Source organism: Anopheles cruzii, chromosome 2 (assembly GCF_943734635.1).
Source record: "Anopheles cruzii chromosome 2, idAnoCruzAS_RS32_06, whole genome shotgun sequence".
Taxonomy (NCBI): domain Eukaryota; kingdom Metazoa; phylum Arthropoda; class Insecta; order Diptera; family Culicidae; genus Anopheles; species Anopheles cruzii.
Window position 1 is genome coordinate 54,074,098 of NC_069144.1, and position 13,072 is coordinate 54,087,169.

General features: G+C 45.3%; 3 protein-coding genes across 3 annotated transcripts; 1 reads left to right on the forward strand and 2 right to left on the reverse strand.

Annotated features, from left to right (window-relative positions):
- Positions 1 to 419: 419 nt before the first annotated feature.
- On the reverse strand, positions 420 to 3,746 carry LOC128278258 (spermine synthase). Its single transcript, XM_053016941.1, has 5 exons — positions 3,415 to 3,746; positions 2,808 to 2,916; positions 1,968 to 2,090; positions 1,446 to 1,882; positions 420 to 1,362 (listed from the first exon to the last, which is right to left on the reverse strand). The coding sequence occupies exons 1-5, from the start codon at positions 3,697 to 3,699 to the stop codon at positions 1,192 to 1,194; spliced, it is 1,125 nt and encodes a 374-aa protein (XP_052872901.1). The 5' UTR covers positions 3,700 to 3,746; the 3' UTR covers positions 420 to 1,191.
- A 593-nt stretch (positions 3,747 to 4,339) lies between these two features.
- On the reverse strand, positions 4,340 to 6,785 carry LOC128267379 (uncharacterized). Its single transcript, XM_053004202.1, has 2 exons — positions 6,683 to 6,785; positions 4,340 to 6,604 (listed from the first exon to the last, which is right to left on the reverse strand). Exons 1-2 carry the CDS (start codon positions 6,716 to 6,718, stop codon positions 4,973 to 4,975), a joined length of 1,668 nt encoding a protein of 555 aa, XP_052860162.1. The 5' UTR covers positions 6,719 to 6,785; the 3' UTR covers positions 4,340 to 4,972.
- Positions 6,786 to 8,025: 1,240 nt separating this feature from the next.
- Positions 8,026 to 11,659, forward strand: LOC128277767 (inositol polyphosphate 5-phosphatase E). The gene is made up of 3 exons (XM_053016289.1): positions 8,026 to 10,088; positions 10,161 to 10,423; positions 10,498 to 11,659. The coding sequence occupies exons 1-3, from the start codon at positions 8,040 to 8,042 to the stop codon at positions 10,604 to 10,606; spliced, it is 2,421 nt and encodes an 806-aa protein (XP_052872249.1). The 5' UTR covers positions 8,026 to 8,039; the 3' UTR covers positions 10,607 to 11,659.
- Positions 11,660 to 13,072: the final 1,413 nt, after the last annotated feature.

Below are 13,072 nucleotides of genomic sequence, written 5' to 3' on the forward strand. Positions count from 1 at the left end.
CGAAAGGGTGGCCGATGCATTGTTGAACTTTTCCGATTAGACATTCGTTCACCCAAGAATCAATTGGAACTAGTGACTGTGCCCGTCCTACTATCAGTATTTGTAGTAGGAGATTACACAAAAAGACGAAAGCAAGCTGATCAACCTGTAACATTGCGACATCACATTTCTGAGTCATAGGCCACTTTCGGCCAAACAAACACTTGAAGAAATCAAAATATAAACAAAACATTAACTAGCTGTCATTTCCTTGAACAAGATGTTTACAAGCGGCGATGGAGAAAATCCCGAGGTTTACGCAGTATTATGAGATTTCATTTTTAAATTTCTTTCGCTTGAAAATTTTGAAATCACGTTTTTAATTTCCAAACTAAGCAAACTCTCCGAAGCAATGGAAATTTGCTACTTTTATTCTGTCTCTATGGGTCACAATCATTCCACTCTCCGGGCCGTACACGTTTCTGCTGCGCACATTTATTCCATTACCGATGTTTGGCGGTAAGCGGTGATGGAGTACGTTGGCCGTATCCTTCGCCATAGTAAGTACATTAAACTCCAAGGTCAACATTAAAAACAACGAAAAACAATGGTCTAAACTAAATACAAACTAGCACGCCCAACCCAATCCTACCGTGGTAACGTTCGTGCCTGACTGGTAATTCTGGGTCAAAGTTAGCAAACCGGACCATGCCCCTGCCAACAATTCCCTGAACATTGTGCATCGAGAGTACATCGCTTAGTGAACAGAGAATGAATGCGTGTAACAAAAGTGATATGGATAAATTAAGGACACCATTCATTTGGCATGGAACAACCCCTCTCTCTCTCGCTCTGATACGAAGCTAAGCAGGATGAGATTAAGTATCACCACTTTCTAATGTCTAATTGAATTGTTTTCCATTTTTCTACCTTCTATTGTATCCTGACTCTGGAAGATGCGAGTTTCTGTTCTAGCTAACTACCGCATATAACATTTACGCTTAAAAACGGTCTTTCTAGTAGATGATGTAAAGTGGCAGCCATACTAGTGCTACTACTGACAGCGCTATTCGCAGTTGTGCTAAGAAGGTTGGCTAATGCTGGTGATAGTCTGAACAATGCGAAATGCAAAAACATTGTTAGAGGCAGAAAAATGTGCAGTGAGAACGTTGCTATTCGGCATTCCAAGCGTCGGTTGTACGACGATCAAAGTCAAACGCTACCCGCAGCGTTAACGTCCTCACGTTGCACCTGGTAGAATACCCATTCTTCCATGAACGAAGGAACGAATGCGGTACTCTTGGTGAAGGTTACCTTCGGTGTCAATTTAGCCAGTTGCTTCTCATACATTTCCAACGAATCAGGGCAGCTAACACCGTTTCCCTATGGGAACGAAACAAAACATACATTATGCTCGATGTACACTAAGAAGTCACACCGGACTCCGGTTACTTCCGGATACTTACATGTGTCATAAATTTTCCATTGGGCTTCAGCACCTTGAAAGATGATTCTAGAATCACCCGAATGAAGTCCCAAATTTCGCCGGTCGGTGTATCTGAGATGGGAATGTCGGTTAGATCGCCGAACACGTAGTCAAACTTGCGGCCATCTCTGATGAACTTGTTCAAGTACACCATACAATCACCGAGAATGATTTCGTAGCGATCATCGTTCAGCCTTTCCAGCACATCGCCACAAATGGAGTTCATATATTTGTTGCACGCCTGCATTACCATCTCGTCGATCTCCAGCATCACGACGTGCTTCGGCTTTTCTTTCAGCAGCTCGTAAAGCAGGGCACCATCGCCACCGCCCAGAATGCAAATCTCCTTCCCAGCGTAATCCTCCACGCCACGGCACATCAACGTTTCGGTGTAGATGAGATCCGCTTCCGAAATGTCTGTAAAGTGTATAATGGAAGCATGCATTATTTGCTGTCGTACAGCTGTTTTAAGGAGAAACCCCGCTCCACGTTTCATACATACTCTGCAGTTCATCCAGCACTAGCATGTTGCCAAGGCTTTTGGAGTGTACGATTTGTATTTTCTGAAAATCCGAACGCTGATCGTACAACACACGATCGATGTCGTACTCAATCACACGCTCGTCTACAGTGGGAAGGTGGAAAACACAACAGTGATTAACGGACAGTTTAGCAGAGCCTGAGTGGTGTAGAGGGGAACACATCAGCCACATCTTTTCAATCGAATGTCCAGTCCAGTCCATCAATTTCTTATTCAACTAAAATCTACGTCAACATTTATCACTTTTTGCTGTCGACATGTAAGATTTTTACCGTTTTCGTTTTTATCTGGTCAATTGATTGATTACATGTGGCCGAGTTGTACTTTATTTTATTGAATTTAGTTGAAGTAATTACATCGCTTTATTAAGTTTCACATAACCATGCAATGTAAAGTAAATGCTTATTCATAAACCATGAATAGAAAGTAAGGCACTACTAGAGTATTTGAGCAGTTTTAGCAAAGCAAAAATTACTAAGCAAAAAATACAAGCCATATTATTTAATCTAATAAAATACAAGCCGGGAACGCATGCGTTAAGAAAACAATTCGAGTAGAGGTTCAAAAATAGTTAAAAAATGAGCTGATGTTCAGTGGACTTCGCACACTGTGACAAATTGCATTGTAAACTGTCTCTATCTGTCTTTCTCTCTCTATCAGTTATCTAAAAAAGCGAAAGCAATTTTTAACTTTTTTACATTCTGTGCACATTACAGCACAAGGCAGGGCAAGGTTTGCTGGCAAATAAGACCAGAGGGAATGTTAAGTTGGAAGTACGGTTTGCATGATCGCATGTCTTACCTGCGGTCGGGAAAAAACGGGTTAAGGGACCCCGTTGGAGCGGTGGTAGCGATTGGCCATGGTTGAATTTGAGTTTTTGCACCAAATGGTTCTCGAGCTCACGTATTTGCTTCAATGTCCAATGTATTTTTTGGTTGGTGCGATAAGACAAGTAATGAAAATGCAGGTGGCAGTAATGGGAGAAGATGGTGGTATGCGGCCGTGTGAGAGCATGGAATTTAGCGAAAATGATGGAAAGAAAGGAAGGAAAAAGAGACATAAATTAAAACAAATATACGAAGTAATGAATTGCACAAACAACTCAATGCTTTTGTTAGCTACCAATTCCATGATCCTTTGACACTATCGATTTTTACTGCCTCAAAGCGGCCTAACCAAACTCGAAAGCAATAGAGCGCCGAAATAGAGCATTTGAGAATGAGCGTTTTAATGATAGTCCTTCCGTTATGTGAGGAAAAAGATTGGACTAGGATTTTCGTATTATACGTCCAATACGTCCTATTGCGAGACAGACAAAGTATAAGGTAACCTATCACCGACTGGCCATCCCTTTAGCAGCCTTGCAAAGGGCTATGTAGTGCAGATCAAGGAAAGGACGATTGCATACTTCGAATGATATTATCGGTTGGTCGCCGTCGATTCGATAATATTCGATGTTAATTGTTAGCAGGCCCTGCTGGAAGAACCGGATGGTCACGATGGTGCCGGTTCCGGTTTCGTTCAGCATGCATAAGTATCCGTCGGCGGTCAGCATGTCGTACGTCATTTTCAATCCGACCAAATACTTCTCCAGGTTTTCCTTGCACAGCTTCACGATGTCCTTGCGTGACTCTTCATCGTTGATTCGTGCGGGATCGAGCGAGAAGTCCAGTAATATTGTGTTGGCCGACATTATCACTCGTCAAAGAATCACTTCGTGCGAAACACTCGTTTATAATACTAATTTATTGGGTGACGAAGACTTTCGTCTGAGAAAACTTTCAATAAACACGTTTTATCGAAGAACGCACCGCACCCGACCGAATCTCAGATTCCTTTTTTGGTGTTACGCACAGCGTTGGTTGCTCTATCGCGCCAGCGGAAACTCGTCTACTACCCAACACAACTCGAGCCCAGGACTAGATATTAGTATTAGCCAAAAAATCCCGGCAAATTTGGCAAAGATGCAACCAACAATGTGTGTGTGTGTATCTCGTGATGACTGATATTTTGACATTTCCTTCGCCGTGACCGATCCTGTTTAGAACAACAGCTCAAATTCTTGCGGTGGATATTCTTTTTTAAATTAATTAGACTAATAATAATTAATAATAACTTATTTATTTATCATAAGTACACATAAAAAGATCATTACTCAGCTTTGCGCTTCATCACCGCCGCCACAAGCGAGATAGAATTTTTTTAAACGTGTTGTGATACCTTTTAGTTAACACCATATTCCTGCCTCTTGCTTAGTTTTACTAGTCCCGCGTGGGATGATAAGAAACCGCCATTATATCTGAATATTACACAGTATTGATGTTGCCTGTTGACGATGAAGATTTTGTTCTTAGCATTCTATTTTTACCGTTTAAAATTTAACTATTTTTATGCATGTTCAAAAAACGGTTCACAGTTGCGCCGAAAACACGCTTCTTAGTATATTACGATTATCATTTAAGTGACCGAAATGGCACAGAATCGAAAGGATTCTAGTTTTCTTGCAAGTGGAAGAGTAGTTCTGGTGCATTGCTGGCGGAATGTTCTATATTTATGTATCGATATTTGAATCTTTAAACTGAATGTTCAATTTGTGAACGTGCCAGTTTGGCGCCGAGTTTGCAGAAAACTAAAAGTTGAAGATGAAAATAAGAATCCAATATTAGGTTTCAGAAATCTACAGATAAAAGTGCAACCTGATTGTGCCATGGCGAGTGTTCCTCCATCACAGTGTTGTCGACCTATCAGATTGCTTACACCATATCACTGCCATTTGTGATGCTTTGTGAAAAGTAGTTTGTGGTAATCGTACCCCAATTTATGGTCCGAAACAACGAACACATGGAAACATAAACCAAACTAAAGATAATCACAGTTCAGGAACGATTTGTCGCAAAGCTTAATAGTGAGTTCATCACTTCTAGCGGAACCACTGACGATCGCTGTAAATGCAAGCGGATGAGAATTTAATTATGAATTTTACTAAATTCAAGCATTTCAGCGTTTTGGAACGGTTCCGTTTCCGCTTCAGAGATTATTTGTTTCAGCCACTGTTGGATTTGCATCGTGTGCTCCTTTGTATCACTGACCACATTCAGAAGGCCACTGCCGACAGCATCACCCGAAGACAACCCGTACAACTCGCCCAGCACGAACGATAGGCTTTGTCGATCGTACAGTGTCGAGGGCATGTCCAGCATCTGGCGCAACTCCTGCTCCGAGAAAGGAATGTTAAGGTTAGCGTCTCCTTTGGTCGCTGGTAGCGACGAAGGTGCACTGGTGTGCGCACCCTCGGTTCCTTCTCGGTCGGTCGGTCGGTCGTCGGTCACCGTATTGTCCGAACTCGTTGATAAAGTTGCGTGTTCCGAGGGGGATGAACTTATCGCCTCCGGCTCCGACTGCGCAGAGTACGGCCGTATGGTGCTCAGTTTCGTTTTCATTATGTGATTGCGGAGAATCTTGTTCTCCGTTATCAGCCGCTTGTAAAAGCCACACTCCGGACTGCCCTCTTCGGATGGCACCGAATTTTCCGCCCCATCCGGCACGGTCTGCCTTTCCCTCTGCTTTACCTTCGTCGGTGTGGGTAACCGTTCTGGACATGCGTTAATCGTAAGATTTGTTACATTTTTAAGATTTATCGTACTGCCGCAACTGTTCATTGTTAGGTGGCCGACATGTTTGACCCGTTTGTCCGTTGCCGCTTTGTACGGTGTCTCCCGAACGTTGCCTTCCGCGTCCGTTGACGAAATTACCAGCACGTCCGTTTGCGATGCTTTCGGTATCATACGGTGCGGTGTCGGTAGGGAAAGCGATATCATTTTCTCACCATCACGCGATGTATTGCGTGGTTTCGCCTGACTCCCCGGGGTCGCGTTGCCAACGCAACTGAGGTTGTGATTGTTGTTGCAGCCGTCGCCAACAGGGTCGTCGTCGTGGTCGAAAGCTGCCTTGCCAATGCCGCGCAGCTCACCTTGAAACGAAAGCGAATGCATCGGAGCTTCGCTAAGTGCCATCCCTGGGAGAGAGCTTCTGTGTCCACGATGTAGCCGATACGTTGTTGGATCGATTTTACACGTGCGCATCGCTGCCACCTCCGAGAGTTCCGGTGACCCTTCCCTATCGATGGCCATCGTCGTGGGTTTCGCACCTATTGTGCGGTCGATGAGCTCACGGCTTTCGCTAAGCGTTAGGTTGATGATCGATTCGCGCACCATTTCGGCACCTTCTCTGATGAGTGAACGATTGTTGAAAAACTCCACCACAATTTCCTCGCTCTCTGGATCGCGCTCGTCGTCCGCACCCTGGCGGCAACTCTTGTGCATTAGGTCGTGATCGTTCGATGGCAGAATGTAGTCCTCGTTCTCGTATGGCTCCTTCTGCAGCATGATGTTGAAGTTGTCGATATTGTAGCGACCATAGGCACGTATGCGGCCCACTAAATCGTCCTCCCCATCGCCCAGGAAGCGGATGCTATCAAATTCGTACGTAATGTGCTGCGCTTGCTGCACGACCACCGTTAGTTGTCTTAAGAGGAGTTTCTCGCGCATATCGACCGCCTTTCGCAGTTGCCCGAAAGAGTCGGTAACATTTTGCTTCAGCTGATCGACAATAAAACACAAAGTCAGTCACGGTGCAAACATTTCCAGCTATTGCTGATAAGAAAGACCCCATTTTACCTTGTCGAAGAACGCATTGTTTTTGTAAATTTCCATCGCTTCACACCCGACGATCAAGCGCTGGACCGTGATTTAAATCGCCCAAACGAGACCAACTTATTTGGTGCTGGATTGCAGAACAATTTAACTGTTTTACTAAAGTACCAATTATCACATCAACAATATTCACCTACAAGCTAAGTACTGAAGAAGCCTTTATGAAAAATCTCTCCTTCTCCCTGTTTCCCCCCAGGGCCCTTGTTTTCGACCAGATTCATATTGATTAGCCGTCATCCGTGAGCAGCTGTCAAACGAAAGGGAGCGCTCACGAAAGTGTACGAAATGTTTATAAGACAGTTTTTTTAAATTGCAACTATTCAAATGCAAATTCTTATAAACCTGTAAAATAAATCGTACCATTTTACTTTTACAGATTGCCAAACTGTAACTTTGGGCTGTTTATTACGGCATTTGTTCTAACTCTTATCAGTCGGTGCTAAACTTCTCCCATACACTGTACGGTCACTCACGGAAGTGTCAGTTTCGTGCGCAAAGGTAAATAAATAATCCTGCCAAAAGTAATGACGCGGAGCGGAACATTGTGGTGGTCGGCAGCAAACCGGGCCCAGTTTTAATAGGCAAATAAATCGTGACGCTGTAACATTTGCAAATTCTCCGAAAATATTGCTAACTTTCCGGCCTTAGTGTAATTGGCAAGTCCCTGTGCGTAGCCGCTACCCAAGGGGGAGCTAGTTTGGGGCAACATTCGATCTGCTGTTGCATGTCATCGATTTTGCACCTGCAATTTCCACCTCGTTGGGCAATCATGTAAAGCAGCCAAGTGGCTAGAGCATCGCTTACATTAAAGTGATTGGAGTGTGTAACGTTCTGTGGTTTATTTTTTGCCCTTCAGGATGAAACGAGCACGTTAGTTACTGACGGTGCAAGGACGGGGATGACGTGTTGCGAGCGATGAGGAAGACTTGGTGATGCTCTTTCCGCTTTCGACGGTGCCGCTAGCCTACAATCGGCTGCGCGTTCGGGGATTAGCATGTTTACACCATCACAGCATGCGGACCCGTTAGGCGGCTAAAAATAAATAACAATGACCGAGGAGCGTCGTTGTCGTCGTCGTTGTTGTGCTGTCGTCGGTCGTCGTCGTTGCACTCGAATCAATCTCGTGGCCAGTCGACTTGCTGCAATTGAACTTGGATGCAGCCTCTGAACAGCAGGTGCGGGAAATGGATATTTACTTGCTTATATAAGCAGATTTTTTAGTGCAACGAGGTTACGGTGAACGCAGCGCACCGGAAGAAGGCTTCTTACCTTAGGCACGAATTTGGAATATTGCGCAACGGGGACCATTAACAGTCATTCGATGGACAAGTCGGCGTCCGAGACAACGGGCCCATCGAAGACTGGCACCGTGAAAGCGGCCAAACGACCCTTTCTTGGGCTGCTTTCGAAGCGTTCATCTCGTGTCGAGCCTCAGCGTTGCTCAGAAAGTGAGGACGAGCTACCGGTAAGCAACGAGGGTGGTGGCTCCACCTTCAGCTTGATCGGAAATCAACCTCCACTGCACCATCAACGAGGCGTCACGGTTAAGTGCACCACCAGTAATAGCAGCAATGGTGCCACCACAACAACAACGACGACGACGCGTCAAGACTCATCCAACCCGAGCGATACTAATTCCTATCAGCTGCTATCGACGTCATCTACCACAACCACGACCACTACGTCTTCCACCGGCCCGGATTCGTCAACGGCATCGAAAATACCACTGGCAGCCGGTGGTACAACGCTTCTACGAAAGCGTGACACGGCCGCCACCCGAGCTGCGCAACTCAGCCAGCGATTGAGTGAATGCGTCACCGCCAGCAACGGCGGCGGAAATGGCGGACAGTTGAATCTCTGCTGTTCGGTCGACGATGCGACTGTCGTCAAATTGTCGCCGGCCCGCAATCGCTACTCTCATCCGGCGACCGGCAGTGCTGGCAGTGATTCATACGACCTGCAGGTTCAGAAACGAAGGCAGCAACAAAAACTTGAGTTAACGGCGAAAAGCTGCACCAGCTACCCGATCGAAAAATCATCCCCTCTGAGGCACCGGAGACCGCTTGAAGTGGGTTTCCCGGGTTCAGGGCCCCTCGAAGACTTGCCTGACAGCGCGCGAGGGAGTACGGCCATGGACGAGAATTGTTGCCGTTCGAAGGCAAACGTTTCGCTGGTGCACAATCGCGTCGTCACGAAACCGATTGTGTTTCGGGAGTATCAAAACCACACGCAGCGTGCCATTATGTCAAGCAAATCTCGATTCCGTGAACGATTTCTCCCGCCTTTGCATCGCAGCAACATGGACGGGTACGAGAAAATGGAACAGCACTACAGTTCACCGAACATAGCCGACAAAGATGGTGATGGAGAGGCCGATGGGAACAGCTTACTTCCCGGTAGTTGTAACCGCGAGCAGCGCGAATCCCGTAAATCCCTGTCGTTCGACGGAGCTGTTGCAGCGGTTGATGATGCTGGTGGGGCATCGAGAGGCGGACACGTCGGCTCTGCCGATTCCCTCGCCCGGCAAGCGCTGATGGCAGCGCACGTGCTAAACCTGATTCCGGCGGAGAAAGCGCGCCAACGTAATTTTTTGCATGGTCGACTAGCTTCGACCTCGTTGCTCGGAGCAACCGAACTGGACAAACTGCTCCCGGACCGGGAGGTGACCATCTTTATCGGCACGTGGAATATGAACGGTCAGAGTCCGCCGCGGCAGATGAACGACTTCGTTCTTCCGACCGCACTGGAGCATGTTCCGGATGTGATCGTGTTTGGCACGCAGGAGTCCTGCTCCGAGCGCTTTGAGTGGGAGGTGACGCTTCAGGAAACCCTCGGCCCTTCGCACATCCTTCTTCACTCGACTAGCCTCGGTACGCTGCACCTCGCCGTGTTCATACGGCGCGATCTCATCTGGTTCTGCTCCGAACCAGAAGACGCTTGCCTCTCCGTTCGGCCTGGGACCGCGTTTCGAACCAAGGGAGCGGTGGCCATTTCGTTCTGTCTGTTCGGTACTTCCTTCCTGTTTGTCACCTCGCACCTTACCGCTCACCAGCAGAAAGTGAAAGAACGGGTGTCGGACGTCAAGAAGATCATCCACGCGCTCGATCTGCCCCGTAATCTAACGGTGAAACATCGTAACCGAGACGTGACGCAAAACTTCGACAGCGTTTACTGGTGTGGCGATTTAAACTTTCGGTTGAGCGAACCGCGCGACAAGCTGATGCAGTGGATCGAAACGACACAGTTTCCGTTGCCAGCCCACCTGCCACACGGATTCATGCACACCGATCAGCTGACCACGGTTCTTGCGGACGGGGCGGCATTTCGAGGATTTCGCGAAGCAAAGATTTCATTTCCACCGACCTATAAGGTTAGTACAGGCAGTGGGTCCTCCCGAAAACAATGTAACATTTCTTTTCCACCGTTCCGCTAATCGCTTCAGTACGATCCCGGTACGCAACGGTTCGATTCCTCCAGCAAACAGCGGGCTCCAGCCTACACCGATCGAATACTATACAAGTTTAAACCCCTTCCGGTTACGACAGTACATCGACGGGCCAGTAATGTACCGCCAGGCACCAAAATCTCTCATCCTCCATCGCCGGTCAAGTGCTTGGCGTACGATTCGGTACAGAGCATAACATCCTCCGATCACAAACCTGTGTGGGCCCTGTTCCGCAACACAATCCGACCCGGTATCGATACGTAAGTGATCAGTTTTAAGCGAATGAGTTGGCAGATTCCCAGAAGTCATGTTGCTGATCGAACTTGTTTTTCAGTGTTCCACTGGCAGCTGGACTGTTCAATCGCGAGGTGTATCTGGAGGGTATGAAACGACGGCTAGACAACTCCGGAGCTGGCGCTTCGGCCGTTTGCAGCATTCAATGACGCCGACTGTTTGATCGTTCGTCGTAAGGTGAGCTAATTGACGAACTTTTGTGCTGGAGATGTAATTGTGATAAAAGCAGTGGTAGTCCAGCACGATCGAACCTTACATTAATTGAAGGAACTAGAGTTGAAATAGAAAACCTTGTTCTTAGCCCTATAATGCTCATGAAGGGTTCGGTCTGCGTGCGTGATGACAACGCGACCGCCCAACAGTAATGACTGTGAACTTTATTGTTTCTAATGAAAGCCTTATCATGTTCCTTGGTGAGATATAGTGAACAAACATCGTCAACAAATCTAGTCCAGCGTGCAATTGACGTGCGTGCGAGTCAAATTACTAGTCATTTATTATACACTGATCGTCCTTAACAAAAACTTACTAACATCTATACTGAGCTACGTTAAGCGTACTGCATTTGAGCAGGTATTGTGGCCATGAGAGTAAAAATCGTGTGACCACATTGTTCGTAGACTGACCTGTGGTGTTGCAGTCACATTGAAAAGACGGAAGCTCATTTCAACCGAAGCTTAATGGAAATCTAAAAGACAAGAAACAGCCTTTCTCTTTTAGTAGGTAGTATACATTAGGACAACGTGAACATCAATGTATAGCATGTAGTGTATACGTTTGTACTTGAGGTATTTGGATAGAGAACCAAAGACATAACCGGTATTTCGCAGGATAGTCTCAATGGCTAGTAAATTTAGGCGATGCAAGGCGATGAAATAACAGAACCTGTAGACTGTAGCGTACATATCCTATTAACGAATGACTCTAGAGGCTGTCAAAGTGCTCATTTTATTCCTAATGCTTGCTGATCGATCGATGGAGAAGTATTCTCAGTCTACTGTTAGCTTAGGTTTTTTAGCAGAGGCTGCATACATTACTTAGGATTGCAAACCAAAGGATTTGTTTTATAAATTATTATTTTGTGTTTGTGCTGTTCAAAACCCTTTCCTTTTAACTATTTGTGTGGCACTTAACGAGTGCAAAAGTCCACTAACCAAATGGTGTGTTTTTAAAGTTTAAATTTTAGTAGACGGGTTTTTCGAATAACGGGTTTTATGGCACGTGAATAGAACTATAAGTTATGACAGTTTATATTTATTCGATTATACGTTTGTGATTTAGTTTTAATTTTCTTGTTGCTTATGTAGTTGCCTGATGAATTGAAGTGTAGGCAGATGTTGGATGTAGAATGTAATCTATACATGTACAGCAATAGGATTTTCATCACTCTGGCTCTACCTCTCTAACTTCTTTTATAACGGAAAAAACAGTAGGTATAGACCAAGGAACATAGTCAACGTGTAACAATGTTGTAAACATACAATGTTAATGGTGCTGCTCATGAAAAACGATCGCAATCTCCGTCCCTGATCGCATGGACGCCTGCACCATGTTTCCTCTAGTCCTTTTCGAATGGTGACATTAAAATGTCTACAGGCATTCCCTCGATCTCAACTCGAATTTACGGTCTCATGGGGTGGAACTGAATAAACTTTCTTACATCTGTGCCTTCTGCCGGTTTTTCACATCCTTTTCGAGAGCAAACTGCGCCTAAAACATCTTTAGCACCTCCACATCCATAAAAGAATCGAGTAAGTTAGCTCACGGTAGAGCAGAACGTTACCATCAGTTGTATTAATTCCATATCAAGCCCACTGACGATTGAGGCATTCCTACCGACCTTTCTTCATTCCTGCACATCCCATTCATTGTAACGTATTGATGCAATGAACTTTACGAGAAACCGAAAAACTTAAATTACAGTTAGGTCGAAAATACTCGAATTAAAAACCAACGTAGACGTTATAATGTACGAAATTATTTAATTACTTCGAAATATTATTTGAAGAAACAAGCAAAACATTATCGCCCAAAACCACCAGATGGACGGAGAGTCAAAATTTTGCTCATTCCGGTGCATTAGATTTAACTCAATGTAACTCAAAACAGTTTAATCAAAAAAATACAAACACATCAGTCGTGAATGAGTCAAAAACACAGAAAGTCAGAACCGAACAACCGAACCGCGAACTGTATCGACATCTTCCAATGTGTTACGTACAATAGTGATGCTATACTAGTATCGGAATCTAAGATAGCAATTTTTTAGCAACTTAAGAGTATGACCGCTACACGTGTTTCGGCACTGTGGCTCTGCATAATCACCAATCTGTGACCACACTAGGCTTACGTATACTACATCTTGATATTGCTCATCTCGAACAACACTGAACGATACGATGATAATAAAAGAAAAGATAATAAAAACAAACCATTAGTCATCCGCATTTCCAACGGTGATTCGATTTATTTTTTGTAACACTTCTCGCAAACAGCTCCCTGCAAATATCACAAACGAGAACATAGATCAACTTGAGGTCATCTTTATTGTTTCGCTTACGATGCTGACCAAATAATCCTGTGCCTTCTTGATTGGCGACACATTCACATTTAAG